The sequence below is a fragment of the Myotis brandtii genome, unplaced genomic scaffold (genome assembly GCF_000412655.1).
Source record: "Myotis brandtii unplaced genomic scaffold, ASM41265v1 scaffold186, whole genome shotgun sequence".
NCBI classification, from domain to species: domain Eukaryota; kingdom Metazoa; phylum Chordata; class Mammalia; order Chiroptera; family Vespertilionidae; genus Myotis; species Myotis brandtii.
Genome location: NW_005356905.1, coordinates 5,268,122 through 5,290,621, shown reverse-complemented (window position 1 = coordinate 5,290,621; position 22,500 = coordinate 5,268,122). Strand labels below are relative to the sequence as shown.

The 22,500-nt window shown below is 31.9% G+C and overlaps 1 protein-coding gene across 1 annotated transcript in view; it reads left to right on the top strand.

The window, feature by feature from the left end:
- SI (sucrase-isomaltase (alpha-glucosidase)) overlaps nucleotides 1-22,500 on the top strand; it is a 121,514-nt gene that overhangs the window by 54,308 nt on the left and 44,706 nt on the right. The window contains exons 13-24 of the mRNA XM_005864148.1: nucleotides 1,612-1,725; nucleotides 5,537-5,621; nucleotides 6,572-6,689; nucleotides 8,779-8,950; nucleotides 11,447-11,563; nucleotides 13,826-13,980; nucleotides 14,806-14,890; nucleotides 15,428-15,484; nucleotides 16,392-16,516; nucleotides 18,095-18,183; nucleotides 21,633-21,682; nucleotides 22,390-22,497. Coding sequence (XP_005864210.1) covers nucleotides 1,612-1,725; nucleotides 5,537-5,621; nucleotides 6,572-6,689; nucleotides 8,779-8,950; nucleotides 11,447-11,563; nucleotides 13,826-13,980; nucleotides 14,806-14,890; nucleotides 15,428-15,484; nucleotides 16,392-16,516; nucleotides 18,095-18,183; nucleotides 21,633-21,682; nucleotides 22,390-22,497 — 1,275 coding nt within the window. The remainder of the gene's footprint in view (nucleotides 1-1,611; nucleotides 1,726-5,536; nucleotides 5,622-6,571; nucleotides 6,690-8,778; nucleotides 8,951-11,446; nucleotides 11,564-13,825; nucleotides 13,981-14,805; nucleotides 14,891-15,427; nucleotides 15,485-16,391; nucleotides 16,517-18,094; nucleotides 18,184-21,632; nucleotides 21,683-22,389; nucleotides 22,498-22,500) is intronic.

Sequence of the window (22,500 nt, the reverse complement as noted above, 5' to 3'; positions counted from 1 at the left end):
ATTAAAACTAAAGATAAAAATATGATAATGTATATTACAAAATTCTGATAACTATGTAAAATGCATATATAAATTGAGTACTTACAGGCTGTGTAATAAGTTTTATAGTTTATATTTAACCCTCACAGTAAAATGAGATGGTTATGATTAGAATTCTTAATTTATAGGTGAAAACATGAATTTGAGAGAAGTGAAGTAACGTTTCTAATATCACAGAGCAATTAAGAGCAGAGTCAGGAAACTGCCTAGCTTCAAAGTGCAAAATTTTAACAAGGATAAATATTCTTTTGGAGACAACTTCATAAGACATATCAAAACCAATAATATCTAAGTATATTGACTTGGTAATTCCACTTCCATAATTTAACCAAAGGAATAAAACAAGATCAATTGTGAAATTATAAAAAAGCATATTTATTATCGCATTATTTAAAATACCAAAGAGTATCTTAACTATCACTTTTTATCTCACTTATCAAAGTGAAAATTTCTGTTACAAGTCTTCTTCCATTAATTCTGCACTCCACCAGAAAGCAAATTTGAACTTCCTCCCTATAAAAGAAGGCATATATAAGTTGAGTACTTATATATTGTGTACTAAGTTTTATGGTTTACATTTAATCTTCACAATAAAATAATGAGGAAGCCATGATTAAATTTCAGAATTTATAAGTGAAAAAACGAATTTGAGGGAGGTGAATTTCCTACTTATAAGTCACATAATACATTTTGTTAAGACCTGTTCTGTTGGATATGCACAGATCACATAACCCATATGCATAGTTTACATATAAAACAATATTATCCATCCCAATTTATTTGAAATTTAATTCATCTAGCTCAACATCATTATTTTAAGTAATAAGTATAATAATTCAAAGAAACATCAATCATAAAAAGCAATATAGTAAGTGTAGAGTTTAATACCATGGACTTTGACATGAGAGTGCCTGGGTTTGAAGTTCTCTGCCACTTATTAGTGATATGAACATGAACAACTTATTTAACTTATCTGTTCACCACTTCTCTTGTCTATAAAATGGGTCTAATTATAGAACCTACTTCATCTGTAAAATGATGATAAAAATAGTACTGGTCCCCCAAAGTTCTAGGGAAGAATAAATGAGTTAATAGTAATAAAAATGCTTAAATCATTGCCCAGCACATAAGTGTCATATATGCATTTGTTAAATTGAAATTTTATATATATATGTATATATATATAGTTTTTCCCTTGAATTTTTTGGAAGCAGTTGCTTTTGGACTTAATAATATACTTTATTTTATCAGACAATGAATATATTATATGATTTTTATTTTTTAACCTAACCTACTAGGATGCTAAGAATTAAATTAAGCTGCAGACAAAATAACCTCATCCATCCCATTTTCTTCTATTTTTCTCTTCATCAATGCTTCATGTTCTCACTCTTTCTTTTTTTAATTTACTTTCTGTTGAATGCGTTTTAAAGTAGGCCTGAGAGTATTGTAAATATAGATTGGGCATGGGTTACAACATTATGACTAATAATTCTTGTGCTCAATTATTTTGAATTCTCATTTATTTATTTTAAAAATGTATGTATATATGTAAATGGTCTATTCTTCTAGGTATGGCCAGGATTATCCGTATACCCTGATTTCACTAATCCAAGCTGCATAGAGTGGTGGGCAAATGAATGCAGCATTTTCCATCAAGAAGTGAAATATGATGGACTTTGGATTGTAAGTAGCTATATTAAGCCAGTGATTTGGTACAAATAATATAATTCTTCTTCTATCATATAATTATCAAGTTGACAAGATACATTTTATACTATATGAACATAAAATTAAAAGGTCTTATAATATTTTTTAGAATGTATAAGTATTATACCTGTTGTGCTCACGAGTTAGACAAGAATAAAAACTAAAAGCTGAAAATAGAGATTTTGTTAATCTTTAGTAATACACTTTATAGAATACATTTCATTTCTATTACTGAGGTGTTGTATATTTATGACTAATAAGTTATTGTTGAAAAAGCAGTTAACAAGATTTGACAATAATCCGATATTAGTACAAATCCAAAAAATGTATTGTCTACAGTAGTCAGCAATTGCAGTAATATAAACCTAAATAAGCCCTTGCCCTTTAAAAACATTTTTTAGTAAGTTATAGTATAGAACAAGTCAAAATTGGCTATACATTAAGTGTTTTACCTCAATATAAACAACAACAGCAAAAAAATCCTAGATATCTGATTTTAATGTAATATTTATTACATAAAACACAAATCTTTAAAAGCTTCCTTGGATGAAGTTTTCTATCTGTAGATATTGATAGCCTGCTTCTAGGTATGTTTTATGGAATAATACTGTATGATAGTAAACGATTTAGTATTTTTGGTTATGGAAATTATAGCTGCATTTGGGAATGAAACTATTTGGTGAGCCTAAAAATCTTTATTTCAGAAAAAAAGTATAATAAATCTGAACAGAGAAAAAACATCAGAGATTTTGTTCAAAGATATTGCAATAGTCCAGAATTTTGGAAGGAGAGATAATGCGATTCCTGGGGATAGCTATCTTTTCTTTGACTGTTTAGGTCCACAATATTTCTATTTCCTTAAAGTCTTTAATACTCATTCAGTCACTATTTTAGATAATCATTTATTTATAATTCAAACAATTTGTTAGATAACAAGTCTTTATCTTGCACCATGAATATATCAGGTATTTTGTGGGTCATATAAAGATAGGAAAACTATGTTTTCCGCTGACAACATGAAATTGAGTAACAGGATAAGCATAATCATCAGGATTTCGATGATAGTAATAGAATGAGATGGAGAGGCTTTAGTTATTAGACAAAAAACCTGTGAGATCATGATGATAATACCTAGCTGCTGGTAGAAATAAAAAAAAAATGCATCTGCTCTTGAGTTTTGTTTTCAATTATATTATTTAATTTAAATTGAAAGTTCCTTCATTCCCTTTTCTCGCTTGCTTAGGAAACAATTTGAGTTTTCTAGAATGGAGTTAGAATATAAATGGTACTTTAAGAATAGTGAGAGAGAAGATGGCTGTACTGTGGAAAGAGAGAATACTCCATTTCCTACAACCTTTCAAGACTGAAATACCTGATACAACTCCAAAGAAACAGGGAATGGGAGGAGGAAGAGCATCTGAGAAAGGCAGAGTCGTTCTGAGGCTAACATAGAAGCATTTTGACTAATGCTTAAAATATAACAACATAACATAATAATTAAAATGATTTCAAACCTCACTAAATATCACTGAATTAATTATACTATGTATAAAGAGTGGGAAGTTCTTATTGGAATGAATGCCAAATCCTATTAAGTTTTTTTTTTAATTTCTTAATTTTCTTTGCATTATTTTTTTCTGATAGAATGAATATACAGTAAAAATAAATGTCATTTAACTGACTTTAAGTCAATTTTAAAAATAGTTTTGTAGTTTTCTAGATATATAATTTAGATACCATGCTAATTTTTTAAACTATAAGTTTAAATATTGAAATCACTTTGAAAAAGTATGTGAGCTAAATTGTCATAGAAAAAAATTGAACATAATAGTTCAAGTAATTTAATAAAATAACTCCAATATATATTTTAGAATAACTACATAACTTTCCTTCTTTGTTGTTAAGAAAAATATTTGGAAAAAAGAAAACATTTACTTTTAAAAATCTTATTCACAATGATACATGTATTCTTTTCAGTACCCTTAATTTTTCACACTAATTACATGTGGGTATGATATGGATGGGACAAGGGAAGAGTAACAAAGCGAACATACTTCTGAGGAAAGCAAAATTAGACACTTGATTAAGCGAGATGCCTTTTTAAGAGTAGAGACGAGATGTGGGGAATAAGGCTCAAATATGTACAAGGTGGGGCAAAAATAGGTTTACAGTTGTTCATATGGAAAATAATTCAATAATTAATAAATAATAATATAATAAAATACTCTGTGTTTTGCATACTCACAACTATAAGCCTACGTTGCCTCAACCTGGATAGAAGTACTTCAATGCAATTAACAGAGAAGGAAAAAGAAATATGTGTTTCTTTTTATTTATTTATTTGTTTATTTATTTAATTTTTATGGATTAAGGTATTACATATGTGTCCTTTTCCCTCCATCGCCCCCCACCTACCCCCACTCATGCCCTCACCCCCCTGGTATCTGTGTCCATTGGTTAGGCTTATAGGCATGCTTACAAGTCCTTTGGTTGATCTCCCCCTTACTTGATCTCTCCCCCTTACTCCAACTCACCCCTACCTTCTCTCTGAGATTTGATGGTCTGATCGATGCTTCTCTGTCTCTCTGGATCTGTTTTTGTTCATCAGTTTATGTTGTTATTTATATTCTACAAATGAGTGAGATCATGCGATACTTATCTTTCTCTGGCTTGTATTTCTTGAGCATGTGTAGTGTGGTGTATGATTAAAATCTCTTATGTTTTTGTTTGTTTTGTTAATCCACACCCCAGGATATTCTTCCATTGATTTTTAGGGAGTAGAAGGGAGAGGGAGAGACAGAGACAGAGGCACAGATGTGAGAGAGACACATCAATTGGTTGCCTCCCGTATGTGCCCTGACCAGGGCTGGGGATTGAGCCTGCAATCCGACCAGGGACCTTCAGTCCACAGGCCAACGCTCTAACCACTGATCAAAACTGGATAGGGCTCTCTTATCTTTTTTAGTCTAAAGACTTTACTTAACTGGTTATGGTAAAAACAAACAAACAAAAACAAAACAAAACAAAAACCCTAATAAGTAGCAAGATAAGTTTAGGGACTAGGTTTCCATGGCAAAAGAATCAGTAAACACGGTACCTCACAACCTTGTCTCCAAGATATGCTTAGGCCACTGGTTCTCATAATGTGGTCTCCTAGCCCCAGGGTTCCCAGACACCCTTCCAGGGACTCAGTAAGGTCCTAACCCTTTTTATTAGGATACTAAAATGCTATTTGCTATTGTTCGCTTTTATTCTCTCATGGGAGAATAGAAGTTCTGGCCAAAGCATGTCCTGCCTGGTTGCTAGCAATGCACATCCTAAAAACTAGATATATGCCAGCTGAAATGAACAAGCTATGTTGAATAAATAAATGTGCTAAAAATGTGTAGTGATAGACTCACAGTGAAAAGAGTGATACAATTATTTAGAAAAGGCAGTTGCTTAGTACTTGTAATTAATACTTTATATGTAAAATTAACACTAGGTAAATGAACTACATTTTGCTCATATACAATTCCTCAATCAAAGATACCTCTGCTATTTGTTATCTACATTCACACAAAAGCAAATGATATTATTTTTCTCAGTATAATGACTTGTTCAGACCCAAGGTAGAATCAAGTAGTGAGTATAGATAAGCAAATTTGTCTTTAGCTTGGAAGCTTATATTTATCTCCTAAAAGCAAAACAATGTGTTTGCCTTAGGTTTAAAAAAATGCAAATAACTTAGGTTTATATGATTTATTATTACTTCAAGTCTGCTGTCCTTCAATTTATATCCATTTAGGACATGAATGAAGTTTCCAGCTTTGTTCAAGGTTCAACAAAAGGATGCAATGACAACAAATGGAATTATCCACCTTTTACTCCTGGTAAATTTCATTTGGTTATCTACTTAGCATTAACTGTCGACTGGTAAATTCTAGCATATATATTCCTAAATCGCAAAATTTGGTAAAATTTTGAGACCCTGAAATCGATATTTTTGTTTTTGTTTTACTTTTGGCCAAAATATGTATGCTTAAATAAAAGAGAATGATTTTAAATTTTGATATAGCATGTTGATTTATTTTTAAATCAACATGCTATATCATGTTGCTGGTGATTAAGTAATTAATAAAAAGAAACAAAATTTGTTTGAAATCATAATTGAAGTGACTGGTTTTTTTCATGAGCACTTTACTATAAGTCTGTGCAGTTATCAGAATGTGCTTGATGAGAATAGTTACATCTCACATATTCTAAAAACTTTTTTTATCATTTAATGTGGGTAAAATAAATAACCAAAGAAAAAAATGTGCTCTTAATGGAATAAATTGCTACAAGGACTGAAGAAAGATGACAATAATTATTGTAACATCATATATGCCAGCAAATTAAAGTACAATAAAAAAACAAAAATTTGAATGGTTTGTAATCATGTGACAAGTCTACAGGTATAGAATTAGATCATATTTAAGTTAACAATTATACTATAAAGCTTTCAAGTGTATCTATAGATATTTGATATACAATTTAAATGTATATATTTCTATACATACACATTAAAGGTTATTTTTTCCTTGAATTTATTTACTATTGTAGTTAGGAAGCAGAGTGTTAGTGAAAGTGCAAATTTAATGTTTAATCAACAGGAGCGGAATGTGGAGACCTAGTTGGAAATTAAATTCTCATTTTTATTGTTTTTTTTTAATGAATATGGCATTACATATCATTTAAGAATTATAAAGATTAAAATATATCTTAAGAGAAAAAATATCTTATTTAGAATTTAAAATAGCAAAGACTTTGTAGAAAATGTTCCTTATGTATTTTCTCCTAGATATTCTTGACAAACTCATGTATTCCAAAACAATTTGCATGGATGCTGTGCAGACCTGGGGAAAACAGTATGATGTTCACAACCTCTATGGATACAGCATGGCTATAGCTACAGAGAAGTAAGTGCAATTCCATTCAGAAACTTCTTTCCTATTTATTGTCTAGAATATACTTGATACTTTACTAATAGAGTTGGAAAATAGCACACATGTAAGAAAAATAATATTTTCATGATAGAGAAATTAATATATTAAGAGCATCAGTTCTTTTAGTATTATTCATGAATTTGGAACTTAGTTATCAAGAATAATATGGTGTATGTATTTAACTGTGATTCTCTTTGATTTTAGAGTTAAAGTACCCTTCAAAATTTTGATTGAGTTTGCTTCTCTGAATATAATTGTGTTCTAAGCATAAACTTCACAATTGGCCTGGAAGGATGGCTCTTCTAGAACAAGTCTTTAACTATTTTTCAAAACCAGGTTTTCAATTAAAATGTAATTTTCTATGCAGTATCTCCTAAAAATGAATTTTCTAATGTAGAGTGTTACCTATGTATAAAAAACAAAAAATGATACAAAACAAAGGAAGGGGACATCTTCTTTATTGCCTACTATTTTTCAAGCATTGTATAAAGACCTATAATGCAATAGTCAATAAAACCTAGATCCTAGTCTCAACAAAGTTTTTTTTTTTTTGATCCTCACCTGAGGATATTTTTCCCATTCAGTGTCGACCTATGAACCAAGAGGTCACTGCTTTGATTCCCAGCCAGGGCACATACCTTGGTTGTGTGCTCAATTCCCAGTAGGGGAGGAGTAGGAGACAGCTGATCGGTATTTCTCTCTCATCGATGTTTATGTTTCCCTATCCCTCTCCCTTCACTTCTCTCTCAAATATATATATAAAAAAACACATATATGTGAAAAAGAAACATCAATTGGTTGCCTCCCATAGGCACCCTGACTGAGGCTGAGGATCAAGCCTGCGACCCAGGTAGCTATGTGCCCTTGACCAGGAGTCAAACCCACTACTCTTTGGTCTCTAGGCCAACACTCTAACCGCTGAAAACACAGGCCAGGGCAATTTTTAATTTTTATGTAATTAAATAACTACAATTTGGTTTTAATTCAAACTCATGTTTATATGGTCCTAAATCATACCATGATATGAAATTTTTTATACAATGTCTTCTCAGTGTTTGTTTCTTTACCTTTTAAACCCAGTAAAACATTACATATTACATTACATAAATGAGTAAATTGTAGAAAGAAAAAACATTATAGTTCAGTATTTTAAAGGTAATAATATAGAAAAAGCACCTGAGAATTCTATTACAATTTTACTAAGATAGTCTGGATAATTTTATATACTGAATTAAACTTTTGTATCTTTTCCTGATTATTTCCCATTTATAGAAATAAAAAGTTGCCATTAATATCCAGGTACCAATAGAGATGAGATGAATAATTCTAGTAGTTGTGAATGGTGAACTTCTAGAAACAAACAAAATAAAATACTTCTCAAATACGTACATTTTATCCCAACATTGTTTGCTGTTATTTGAAAATGCAAACATTAATTAAAATCATTGTAACACAAAAATATGTATCGAGTTAAAGTTCAGATTTATACATTTTATATTAAAAATTTTCAATGATTTTAAACTATATATTTCAAAAACAAATGTTGAGTGAATAAAAAAGCACATGTTTTTATTTAATTTGATAAAGGAAGTGATTCAAATCGGAATCATTTCTAGAATATTGTTGTCTGTGTTTGAACAGAGTGCATTTAAATAGTATTAATAACTAAATATAAATTGGAATAAACATTGATAAAATAGTTGCAAATATTCTGGTGTGGCTCTAGGAACTGTATGTAATACATATATTTGAAATTGAGACCTCAGAACTTCAAATATTAGTATTATTTTTTAAAATCTTATTTACTTATGTATTTAAAATATATTTTATTGATTTTAGAGAGGGAGGGACAGAGAGAGATAGAAACATTCATGGTGAGAGAGAATCATTGATGGGTTGCCTCCTCCTCCACGCCTCTTACTGAAGATCGTGCCTGCAACCCCAGGCATGTCCTTTGAAGGGAATAGAACCTGGGACCCTCCAGTCCTCAGACAACTCTCTATCCACTGAGCCAAACCAGCCAGGGCAAAAACCTTATTTAATAATTGGATTTTATTTGTAGAGCTGTGCAAAAAGTTTTTCCTAACAAGAGAAGCTTTATTCTGACGCGGTCCACTTTTGCTGGAACTGGAGTCCACGCTGCACATTGGTTAGGAGACAACACCGCTTCATGGGAGCAAATGGAATGGTCCATCACAGGCATGCTGGAGTTCGGTTTGTTTGGAATGCCAATGGTAAGCAGTTTCACGCAATGCTATTCATCAAAGTAATTTTGTAATATTATTTTGTAATATTATTATCTTAATGATTTTCACTACAATGATTAAAAGTATGTTACAGAAAATTAAATCTCTAGATTTAGGGAATTTATAAAAAAATAGGAATATAGGTAATGTCTATAACATTCAGGAACGTGGAATAAACAAAATTCAATCAAATCAAAATAAATTCATGAAACAAATATCAACCTAAAGCATATAAAGGTTTATATGTTAATTGTAAAGCACCAGATAAGATAGTAGAGAAAAATCCAAATAAAAGTAAATGTCAGAAGGCTAAATATATTAAAATACTTGTTAGTTCAGGTTAAAAAGTAAAGCTTTTCTCTCTATTTTAAAAAGATGAGGACAGAGATTTTTAAAAGAGTTTAAAGCAGAGAAAATTTATACTAAGAAATTTTAAACATAAGACATTTTGTAAGTCTCTTTATATTAAGCAAAAAAGTATATAATGTTCATTTAAACACTATGAGGTCCACTACACAACAAAATAAATACATTAGGATACTATAGGATTCATTTATTTTTTTCTTTTATATGCACTGAACAAAATAAAAACAAAGAACCTATCAAATAATAATAAAAAAAACACAAACACACACAGAATCTTGATTTTGGAAATTAAAAACCACATTATCAAATTATTTATGAGTCAAAAATAAAAGGAAGAAAAATGGATAGAGACACAAAAATTGAATGTTAATAATTGTATTTATATCATAATGGTGAGACATTAGCTAAGTTGACATTTAGAGTAAAAACATATAGTATTAAATCAGGGGTCCTCAAACTACGGCCCGCGGGCCACATGTGAACACAAATATTGTATTTGTTCCCGTTTTGTTTTTTTTTACTTCAAAATAAGATATGTGCAGTGTGCATAGGAATTTGTTCATAGTTTTTTTTAAGCTATAGTCCGGCCCTCCAATGGTCTGAGGGACAGTGAACTGGCCCCCTGTTTAAAAAGTTTGAGGACCCCTGGTATTAAATGCTTAGACTCAAAACAAAAAAGGCTGAATAATAGATACTTCTCCAAAGTAGACATACAGAAGTCCAAGAAACATAAAAACATGCTCAGAGTCACTAATCACCTGAGAGATGCAAATCAAAACAACAAAGAGGTATCATCTCACACCTGTCAGAATGGCTATCAAAAACACATCAACAAACAACAAGTGCTGGCGAGAATGTGGAGAAAAGTGAACCCTAATACACTGCTGTTGGGAACACTGACTGGTGCAGCCACTGTGGAAAACAGTATGGAGTTTCCTCAAAAAACTAAAAATGGAACTCCCATTTGACCCAGTGATTCCACTTCTAGGAATATATCCTAATAAATCAAAAACACCAATCAGAAAGAATATAATCACCCCTATGTTCATAGCAGCACAATTTACAATAGCTAAGATCTGGAAACAGCCCAAGTGCTGATCAGTAGATGAGTGGATAAAAAAGCTTTGGTACATTCACACCATGGAATACTATGCAGCTATAAAAAGGAAAGATATCTTACCCTTTGAGACAGCATGGATGGACCTGGAGAGTATTATGCTAAGCAAAATATGCCAGTTAGATGAGTATCACATGATCTCACTCTTATATGGAACGTAATGAACAAAATAAACTGATGATCAAAATAGATCAAGAGACATAGCTGCATGGAACAGACTGATGAATCTCAGAGGGAAGGCTGGGATTGAGGGTGGGAGGGGAGAGAGTAACCAGGGAACTTGTATGTATATATGCATAGCCCATGGACACAGATAATAGTGTGGTGAAGGCCTGGGAGGGGGGATGTGGGGTGAAGGGAGTCAATAGGAAAAAAAAGGGAACAACTGTAATACTTTCAACAATAAAGATAATTTTTTTGGAAAAGGCTGAATATTGAGTAAAGTGCATAAATTAAGAAAATGAAAGAATAAAAACAGAATAAGCCTAAAGAAAGACATAGGTAATAAAAGTAAGAAAAAATGTTAGTGTCATAAATGTAAAGTCTCTAGAGAGAAAAAAAAATAACAAGTCAAAATACAAAGAGAACTGAACATTTGAATAAAAAAGACCCATCTATGGAAAGTTTTGTTCAAAAGCAAAGAAAACATAACGAATGGTAGAATGTATTTTGAGATTAGTTATTTATTTTAGTAACCAATTAATAAATATTAACCAGGAGTAAATGTTAAAAGTGAATGTATAAAGAGACAATGAAGTAAATAAAATTTAAATTAAATATAGAAGTAAAAAGAGACAATGAAGAAAAAGAATAATGCAATTAGATGCAAGTGTGTAACAAAAAATGCCAAATATAGAAGCTTGGTTAAAGGAGAATATATGAAGACAGTGGAACGAAATGATTATAAGTCATGCAAATTAATCCATTGAGGCCAAAAGTGTGTTATTCTGGCATATTTGAGAATTTTTACATGACAAGTGATAGATATGTTTGTTGTCTAGGTCGGAGCAGATATCTGTGGATTTGTGGTGGATACCACAGAAGAGCTCTGCAGAAGATGGATGCAACTTGGGGCATTCTATCCATTTTCCAGAAACCATAATGCTGATGGATATGAGGTAAATTCCTCTTGCTTTCCCTGTTTTGAAATAAAACATAATCCTACTGTTAGCGAAGTCCTTAAATTGATAGCTATACAAAATATGGTATGAAAGCTTGTAGCATAATTCATGACCAAGAGTTAGAAGTCCTCTTCTCAAGGCCTGTACGTATTTTTATATAAAAATGGTCAAATAAAGAAATTATGAAACATAATGTAGTCACTATATAAATATTTTATTTAAACCTAAAGCATATATGAGTGTTTTAAATCACAAATGTTTAAATTAAAGCCAAATATTTTTCAGTCTGGGTTCTTGGATTCTAACAAGTTCCATGTAATTTTTCTTTCATAAAATGTATAATCTATAGTAATAATAGCATAATATGCTAATTAGACCAGACATCCTTCTGGACGCCCTTCCAGGCGATATATTTTATTTAAACCTAAAGCATATATGAGTGTTTTAAATCACAAATGTTTAAATTAAAGCCAAATATTTTTCAGTCTGGGTTCTTGGATTCTAACAAGTTCCATGTAATTTTTCTTTCATAAAATGTATAATCTATAGTAATAAAAGCATAATATGCTAATTAGACCAGACATCCTTCCGGACGCCCTTCCAGGCGATCTTCTGGACAAAGTCAGGGCTGCAAGGGAAGCCCAGGTCCTGGGTGACAGAGGGAAGCCGGTATCAGCAGCCAGGGGAAGGAAGGCCTACCCTTGCACAAATTTCGTGCACTGGGCCTCTAGTATACTATTAAGGATTTCCAGTTTTTGTTTCATTAAAGAAACAACAACAACAGAAAATTAAAGTCACTTGCAAAGCAGTTTGAGTCCAGAGTCTTTCTATAATAAACAAAACTGGAATGACATATTGGGATAAATAAAACTAATGCTTTTAAAAACATGGATCTGAGCTAGTGGGAGCATAAGTACAGGACATGCTGAGCTATTCTACCAACTCTGAGATTTCATGCTGTGGGCTCCCATGGACATATTTTTCAGAGGGAATGGGGAAACTAGGGTAGACCACTGAGTCACTTAAATGTGTGGTGGTTAAAAACGTATTTGCAGTTCACATACTGATTACATATAGGGCCTTAATTCTGTTTGAGAAGGTGTACAACAATTCAGAATTTAACCTGGAAGGAGGCATAATAGAACAGAAGTAAAAGGTATACATTGGGGAGAAGTCACTTTCTAGTCTATCGAAATCGTGCTTTCAAGAAATTTGTGTTTCTTGGGAGATACTAGTGTAGGATAAAGGGAAGGGAGCAGGGGAAAGTGGAGAGAGCCTTCAGATCACAATTAGACCTGAACATGGTGTGATGAAGCTGAGACAGGGGGGTTCATAGGGAGAGTCATGTTGGGTTATAGGGTTCCTAATTTGAAAGCATTTCAGTCAGTCCCATGTCACATCCTCAAGGGAGAGGTGAGCATTAGAAGACTCATGTATCTCTCAGAATTGGGCTTGAATAGTATTCTCACCATTCTAATTGATGAGCTGGGAGCAGCCAAAGGAAAATTTGGTTTCGGAGTAAGAAACATGATGCCGAATCCAGGGAGGCAGTAGCTGGTACTCTTAGTTAACTCTGTTACCCATAAAGCAGGAGATGTAAGCAGGTTTGAGCACATCCTTGTACTTGGCTGAGCAACAGCTGACCTAGCTTAGGCTTTGCGGAGAGGCTCTCCTCCAGGTTGCAAGTCTGCAAATGGCCAGGTAGTTCTGTTTCTTGAATCCCCGGGACATCAGACTACCTAGGCTTAGTATTCGAAGGCGATGGTCAGGCTCCAGGCAGCAAGTCCTCAGGAAGCACATTTTAAACCCTCACTTGAATGCGGCACATGGCCCAGAGTGTGTCACATAGCTGAGAATGAAGCCAAGCAGTGGGGAAGTGTGTACTCCCCCTTTAGTGTTATGGGCCACAATGTTACATAGCAAAGGTGTGGATACAACAAAGCATGAAAATGTGATCCAATAAGTCAATCTACCACAAATAATATCAGTGGAAAAATTCCTTCTTAAAGTGTATTTTTATCTTCTTTTTGTGTATTTAAATGAGAAAAATCTACTTTAAAATAAAGTTTAATTAAAAAATATCCAAATAAAAACTAGAAATGTTCATATACTTTGATGATGAAATAGGAGTAATTTCATCTTTTTATGAACAAGCTAAAATGTATACAATTTTCTTTTCAAAAATAGATTAAATGCTTCTATATTAATTTTTATTCACATTTTAGCTTTCTTATTTCAGTTTCTCTTTTTATCCCATAGCATCAAGACCCAGCATTTTTTGGACAAAATTCTCTTTTGGTTAATTCATCAAGGCACTATTTGAATATTCGTTACACTTTATTACCTTTTCTTTATACTCTTTTTTATAAAGCCCATACGTTTGGAGAAACAGTAGCAAGGCCATTTCTTCATGAGTGAGTACAATGTTCAAGAACTTTTATCTTTAAAATTATACTTGCTCATATATTAATAAATTAATGGAGATAGATCGGGATGTCAAGAAGATTTCTACTCCTTATTTTTACATTCATATAAATGATTTGATGAACTGTAGAATGATAGTAGAATGGTGTTTTGGACAAGATTAATGGAGAAATGTGAGTCTTGAATATAATTTAGAAAATGTAGAGAAAGTATAGAGAATGTACTAGGGAAATTATTTCAGTAAGCAAGATTAAATATAGAATTATTGAAAACATATCATTTATATATTGTGAAAATCACCTAAATATAGAAAAAATGTAATATAGTGGGGGGGGGGAGGATAGGGAAACAGCAACAACAATGAATTGTACTTATCTTTGTATATCTTCACCAAGGCAAAACCTTTCCTCAAGAAATGACTAAAGATCATTTCAAATCCTAGTAAAAATGGAAGTTAATAATAAAAAAAATTAAAGGGAAAAATGTAGAATATAAAGATTTCTGATACTTTATGAACTTATAGGAGAAAATGAATTAAACAGAATAGTTATTACAGATAAAAAATCTTATAACATATGATAGATTTTTTTTTAAATTCCAGATACACTAATTTCTTCCACCACCTTTCTTTCCTCTCTCCCTTCCTTTCTTCTCTCTCCAGCATCAGCATGTAAAAACATATAGATTCAAAATGACATATGAAGCAAGTAAAATTAAGCTAATAATCTTTCCCATGGAAAAACTGTAAACCAAATAAGAAATTTGGATAAACTCATGTTTTATCATTATGTTGTAAACATTGTCATTGTTCTTAGGTTTTATCAGGATACAAATAGCTGGATTGAGGACACTCAGTTCCTATGGGGCCCCTCATTACTTATTACCCCAGTCTTGAAACAGGTAGGTTTTGAAAATAATAAATTTATTGCTTAAAGGGATATTTTATAACCAAATCTACACTAAACTACAAAACATCTTCATAATAAGTAATACTCAATAGAGTGTTTCAACCTAATAAATATCAAATTAAATTCTAAAATGTGGAAGACATTTTGAAAAATTATAAAAATATTAACTAGAATGTATAACTGGGAAGAAGAAAATTGCATACTTTACTTCTGAAAAAGAAAGCTTTATTTATAGACTCAAAATCAGATCTTATTTATAATAATAAAACTGTAATATGCTAATTAGACCAGACAGCCAAACGACCTTCCAGACGTCCTTCAGGCTGCGAGGGCTGAGGCAGCCGCCATGGTTGTGAGGGTTGAGCCCTTGCACGAATTTCGTGCATCAGGATTCTAGTACTAATGATAATGAACTCTCATTTAAGTAGACATAGATATTTAAATTTTACTAAGTTGTAAGTAAACTTACAAACTACATACATATTATTATGCTATATGCACATATAAAATTTATCTTGCTTTATTGTAGGGAGCAGAGACAGTGAGTGCATACATCCCTGATGCTACTTGGTATGATTATGAAACTGTAAGTAACCTTAATATCATAATAGACTCACAAGTATTATATTGTGGAACATCTTTACATGGAAACTTAAGTCCAAACATGTACCTTATCTATTTGCAGTATTTCTGTTATTGTTATAGAAAATGAATAATTTCAAATTTAAATAATGTGTAAAATTTGTGCATTTCATTGTAGGTGAACAAGTATATATTGCACATGATTAATATGAAGTTATATATTTTATATAAAGAGTTATATTATTTTCTAATTGTGAAAATATAAGGTCTGGAGTAATTTTAGAAGAGTGATGACATTTTAATACAGTTTCTATTTTGTATATTTATCTCATTGCCAGAAGAATGAGTATTGACCTAATCTTAAATATTTGTTTTTATATGCTACATTTAAACATTTGGGAAAGATTTTTATTTCAACTCTAAAAAGGTAACAGCAGCATTCATACACACATTCTATTTATTTAATTAAACAAGACATTTTGAAGAGTGTTTCTTTTAAAAGGCGTTATTTTGCATATCATTTATATTTGTTAAGTCCTTTATTTTTATAGAAACACTGATTTTAAAAAATCATTTTTAGAAACATAGTTAACTTTAAAACAAAGAATAAAATAGAGATACTTAAGATTATTGTTAATTACTGTAGCAGAGAAATAGATTTTTTCTGTTTTTTGTTTTTGTTTTTTTGTGTCTTTTTTTTGTTGTTGAGAAAATGAACCAATTTCCCCCCTACTTTGCTCAGTAAACTGAAACAAAAAGTGTTTTCTTTAAAAGTTAGCAAACAATATTTACTTGGATGACATTAATCACTCATACTAAAAATTATCTCTACATGTAAATTTTGATGCTTGTAAAATGGGGTGTAAAGTCTATACTACTAACAAAAAATCTTCTTTACTTCCAAATATTAGGGTGTAAAAAGACCATGGAGGAAACAGCGTATTAATATGTATCTTCCAGGAGACAAAATAGGATTACATATTAGAGGAGGTTATATTATCCCCATTCAGCAACCTGCTGTGACTACAACTGCAAGGTAACATGAAGAATTATAAACTACAATCTAAAATATAATTTATTTTAATATTTCATAATTTTTAAGAATCTAAGATTAATCTTTAGTTATTCATCAGAAGAAGTTTGACATATGGAGGAAATTCTAACCAACCATCATGGTTATAAAAAGAAGAATTAAATTGTGTATATTGATACAAATTTATTAATTTTAAAAATAGACATAAATATATTGGAATTTTATTTTCTGTGCTAAAAATGCATTGACATTCTTTATAGAATATGTATAATCAATTCTACAAAGTAAAGTTAATTAATGATTCATATAAAATATGAAATGTTAAAGTAAATTCTATACTTGATAAAGTATCAGTTTTTAAATATTTGGGTTTCTAATACCTAAATGTCACAATACTTTTTATTCTGCTATAGTGTTTTACTTTTAAGTTGATAAATAAGGTGGATAGTTCTGTTTAGATAAAGAACAAAATAGAAACTAAATTGTTCAGTAAGAGTAAAACCCAGAAATATTTAGGAAAAAATAAGAAACTTGAAAATTCAGGTGCTCCATCTTGCAGCATTCATTCAGGGTATGAGGACACAGAAGGCATCATATTGAATTCACATATTTCCTCATATTCTGCAACCCCCAACACATAGTCACTCACTATTCCTTACCCTGAGGTATTTTTTCATAACATTAAGACTATCTGGAATTATATTACTTATGTCTTTGTGTATGTAGTGTGTTTAATCTTCTAGTCTACAATTCCATGAAGGCAAAGACTTGACGTTTGACTACTTTAGTGCCCAGACAAATAATAGTATCTGGCCCCTAATAAACTGGCTTTCTATTTTCTCTAAACATTTGTTAAAGGAACAAATTAATGAGTGAGTGAATGTAATAGTAATTTCATTATTTTGGCATTCTAGAATGGTTTACTTTAATACTGTAACTGTTCTCAGAACAATGGATTATGCTCTAAAGCTGTATTATACAAGAGAAACATACATTTTGGTGAATGCATGCTGGAAGGAAGATAGTCTGTATAGAGCAGTTGCCTATACCATATAGCTTCAGGGGTATTATTTTAGGTTAAAAACCTAAAATGATATGTAACAAAAAAATTTTAGTGATCACATGCCTCATTACTTATACTAGAATTAGCTTCCTTTCTAAGATTATTAGAGATCTCATTAAGTGCTTACAAATGTTAGGCTTTTCATTACTTTGTATATAAGATGTGGCCTTGATACATTGCAATTTGGGATTAACTGAAATGTGACAAATATGTGATGTATTGAGCATTCATAAGATATATTTTATTCTAATTGAAATATACTGTTTCTGAAGTGCTGGTGTCTTAGCTTCAAAGAAATTCTGTATTTATTATATTCATTCCTTTAATTTATTTTATAATCTTACAAATTATTTCATCATTAAAAATTATTAATGAGCATAGACATGAATTTTATTAACATCTTCTCATCTGAATGTGGAATTCATACAAATCCATTAGTTTGAAATGGACATATTTAGAGGAACTTTTAATATTATAATTTATTTTTAATCATGTATGCTTACAAACTTACTTAACAGCCGAAAGAACCCTCTAGGACTTATAGTTGCATTAGATGAAGATAACACAGCAAAAGGAGACTTTTTCTGGGATGATGGAGAAACTAAAGGTAAGTCCCAAAGGGGATATGCTTCTTTTTTTATTACTGATTTCAGAGAGGAAGGGAATGAGAAAGAGAAATAGAAATATCAATGATGAGAGAGAATCATTGATAGACTGCCACATTCATGCTCCCCACTAGGGATCCAGCCATAACTCAGGAATGTGTCCTGACCAGGAATTGAGCCATGACCTCCTAGTTCATAGGTCAATGCTCAACCACTGAACCACGCTGGCCAGTCAAGAAGATATACTTTTAAATGTTCATTCTGATGACGGACAATTTTGACTTTATTAATGTAAAATTGCATTCACTTCAAAACTGTCACATGTTTTAATTTTTAACTCCTGTTTTTAATCTATTTTAAGGTCTATGTTACTTTATGAAATTTAACATTGTTATTTAAATTATATTTTAATTGCAATATTTAGTTTGGTCGATTGGATCAGTATAAATGTCTTTGACAAGTGTAGAGAGTTTATTAGATTATTCTTCTTAATTAAACTAGTTAAATCCACATGTACAAATCACATCAAATTTTCAACTATCTTACATGATTCTAGTGATTAAAAATAAAAATTTATTACTGTAAAAACAAAGAGAAATATATTTAAAGGTGCCAGATTATTTTATAAGAATGTTACTATATAAATGGTTAACAATTTATTTCACTTATTGTGTCTTTAATTTTATTTCATGAGTCCAAACTTGAGAATTCAATAAACCAAGAGAATAAAGAACCAATTCTTTCAAATATCTAATTATGTCAATAGTAAATATATCTGTTTGGCTATAATTTGTCTATTACAGTTACCTTCATAAGTTTGTGAAGTATTTGTATCCCATTTCTCTTAGTAGAGGGCTCTGAAGTATGTTTTTAATATATGTGTATACAAAATAGTTTAGTTCCTATTTTATAGGGCACTACTTCTCTGTGTAGTAAAGACTCTCCTGTGCCTTTAAACATCCAAATATTTCTAAATTAACTCCAAGAAGTAGTCTTCTTGGTGTGCTCTCTTAGAATTTGAAAATATGGAATCTATGAAAAAATCCTGTTTTATCAAGTTTCATCTGTGGGATTACCACAGTAGCTAATACTACAATATATCTGCTCTACATGCAGTCTTCCCCTTGTCAGTTGATGATAATTTCATCTCTACAAAATGCTGAAAACCCTAGAATTGATTCCTCTTTTCAACCTGGGAATTTTGCTTGGGTCTACCTTACCTGGGTTCCCTCATCAGGCCAGCTCTGTCATCATTAACATTTACTTTATTATTACATTAGTTATTTAAGTGTTTTATAGGTCTACTAGAGGTCTGGTGCACGAATTCATGCACAGGTGGGGTCCCTTGTCCTGGCCGGCGATCAGGGCCAATCAGGGCCGTCTCGCACAGTCCTGGGGGAGGGGGAGATAGCAGTAGGTTGGCCAGCCAGCCCAGATAGGTCCAATGGGGGAAGGGGGAGGGGTCAATCAGGGCTGGCCAGCAAGGGTGGGGGGGAGACCACGAAATGTTGGCCTGCCATGGGAGGTTGGCTGTGGGATTGCACTGACCACCAGAGGGCAGCTCCTGCATTGAGCGTCTGCCCCATGGTCAGTGCGCACCATAGTGACTGGTCAACTGTTCATTCTGTTGTTCGGATGTAATGGTCATTTAGGCATATATATATATATACTAGAGGCCCAGCACACGAAATTCATGGGTGGGTATGGTCCCTAGGCCTGGCCTGCGATCAGGGCCATCTTCCCCAGCTGCCCACAGCCAGCCCTGCTTTCCACTGCCACCCACCCCTGCTTCCCCATTCGTCATCGAGTGATTGGTGCCTGACGGCCGGGGGAAGAGGCCAAGAGGTTGGCTGTTCTCGCCTGAACTCTGGCCCTGACCCTGCTGCGAGTGGCCATCAGGTGATCGGAGCCTGCCAGCCGGGGAAAGAGACCAAGAGGTGGTCAGTGCGCCTCATAGTGACTGGTCCAGCAGTCATTCTGGTTGTTCTGCTGTTAGGGTCAATTTGCATATTACCCTTTTATTATATCGTATTATTATATAGGATAGATAGATTTTGTTAAATCAACCCTTTTACATTCTATTTACAATCCAGCAGGTAGAGGCATTCTTTCAAAAGATGATTCAAATCATCCCATCTCTGCTCAAGACCATATAATGCTTTTCTGTTTCACTCAGTTAGGATCAACAGTATTTAACAAGGCTTAAAGCACTCGCTATTACCTGCACTTTTGTGTGCACACGTCTTCTCTCTCTCTCTCTCTCTCTCTCTCTCTCTCTCTCTCTCTCTCTCTCATTATCCCCTGCAGCCCTCTATGTATCATTCTACTCCAGCACACTAGCCTTCTTAATTTTTCTCAAATACCTTAGAGCCTAAGAACACTAGAGTGAGCTGGACAATGAAAATAGGTGCCAAGCATTTACTACATAGAAATGGCATAAAAGTGGACTCCAGCAAACTAAATTATTTGTAAATGTCAATAAAAAATGTTGTTGAGAAAATACCTCTGCTGTTAGCACATGGAACTTGATTTTAAGATTATTTTTGTTTCTTTAATGATATAAATATCCCAAATATATTTATCTTTTCTACTTGTAAAACTTGATATTGGTAATCTACCTTTACATAGAAGATGAATGAAAATATGAAGGTATGATTGAATCAGTCAACTAAAGATGATATCTATATAATTATGTGCTTTCAAGAGATAAAATCACAGTTTTATAAATAATTAACTTGTAAGTAAACATACAAACAACAAAATGACCTTAAATTCAGGTTCTGATTCTAATTTTATTCCCTAGAATTCAAATTATAAGTAAATTAATGTTATTGAGAGAATTGTATAAATCCTAGGATCCCCTTTATATTTTTACTCTGCTTCTTTGAAAAAAGTTTGCTCATAATTTTGTTTCTCTGTTAAAGAAAAGTGTTGATAAAAATTTTTAATTTTTATTATAAGTTTTGTTTTCTCTGAATTTCCATAAACATTTTAGCAGTCTTTCAAAAATTGAACTAAACAAATGTGCACTCACTACCTTTATTTACTGGAAACTATACTACTGGGATTACTCTATATAGAGGTAAATAAAAAGCCTTAATTTAAGTGGAAAATTTGCTTTATTAATAAATAGTATTTTTTTCAAAGTTCTTTTTTGTTTCTTTTGTTAATCCTCACCCATTGACTTTTAGAGAGTAGGACAGAGGGAGGGAGAGAAAGAGAAACATGGATTGGTTGCCTCCTGCACACAGTCTGATTGGGATTGAACCTGCAACCCAGATACATGACCTTGACTGGGAATCAAACCTGTGACCTTCTGGGTCATGGGCTGATGCTCTAACCACTGAACATACCATCCAGGGCCAAAATTCTTCTGTTGTATAATTGTAAAAATAGAGCAGAAATGTTAACATTACAATGTGATCTAATAACTTATTTTTTTCTATTTCAGATACCATAGAAAATGGCATCTACATTTTTTACAAATTTTCTGTTTCCAATGTAAGCATTCTCCTTGGGCACAGTTAAATATATACCTCATTTAAGTCTGGGTTATGCCTTTATTATGGATTTTTTACATTGACATCCAGATTTCAATAGAAAGAAATGAAATAAATTATGAAATTAAATTGTTAAATTATAAATAAAATGTTAGCTTACATTTTAAAATATTTAAATGTAATCAGTAATTTAATGATGATGAATTGAAGCATAGATATTTTCAGACTTTTTAAAGTATTATGTCTGGTTTAAGAAACATGCTATAGAAAAATAATCTCAACTTACCTGAATATGTTTTTATATATCAGTCATAGCAATAGTTGTCATGGATTTAAAGTGAGGATGAAAAAAATAATCTATGGACAAGGTTACATTTTGAATAATTAATGGCAATGTTTCTTGTAGGTATTGAGTTTCTTTATATGTTATTTTTTATCCCAAACTAAGTTGTTCTTTAACATTAGGGCTGGAGTAGAAAGGTCATATATTAGTTGTAATCTTTGATAATAAATGTTTGGCATGTTTACAAAAAATTAAAGAGTTACTAATGGGCATATTTATATATGCTACTTGGACATGGAGAACTGGTGGGAATGGAAGGATAGATGATTGCTTCTCTTCCTATTTCATAATTGCATTGTTATTTCATTATGCATCCAAAGACCTTCTATTTAGTATAGAATATTATATATATATATATTTTGCAGAATATTAGATATCTCAGCTGCACACACTCATCATACCAAGAAGGAACTGCTTTAGCATTTGAGACTATTAAAATCCTGGGGCTCACAGACAATGTTATAGGAGTTACAGTG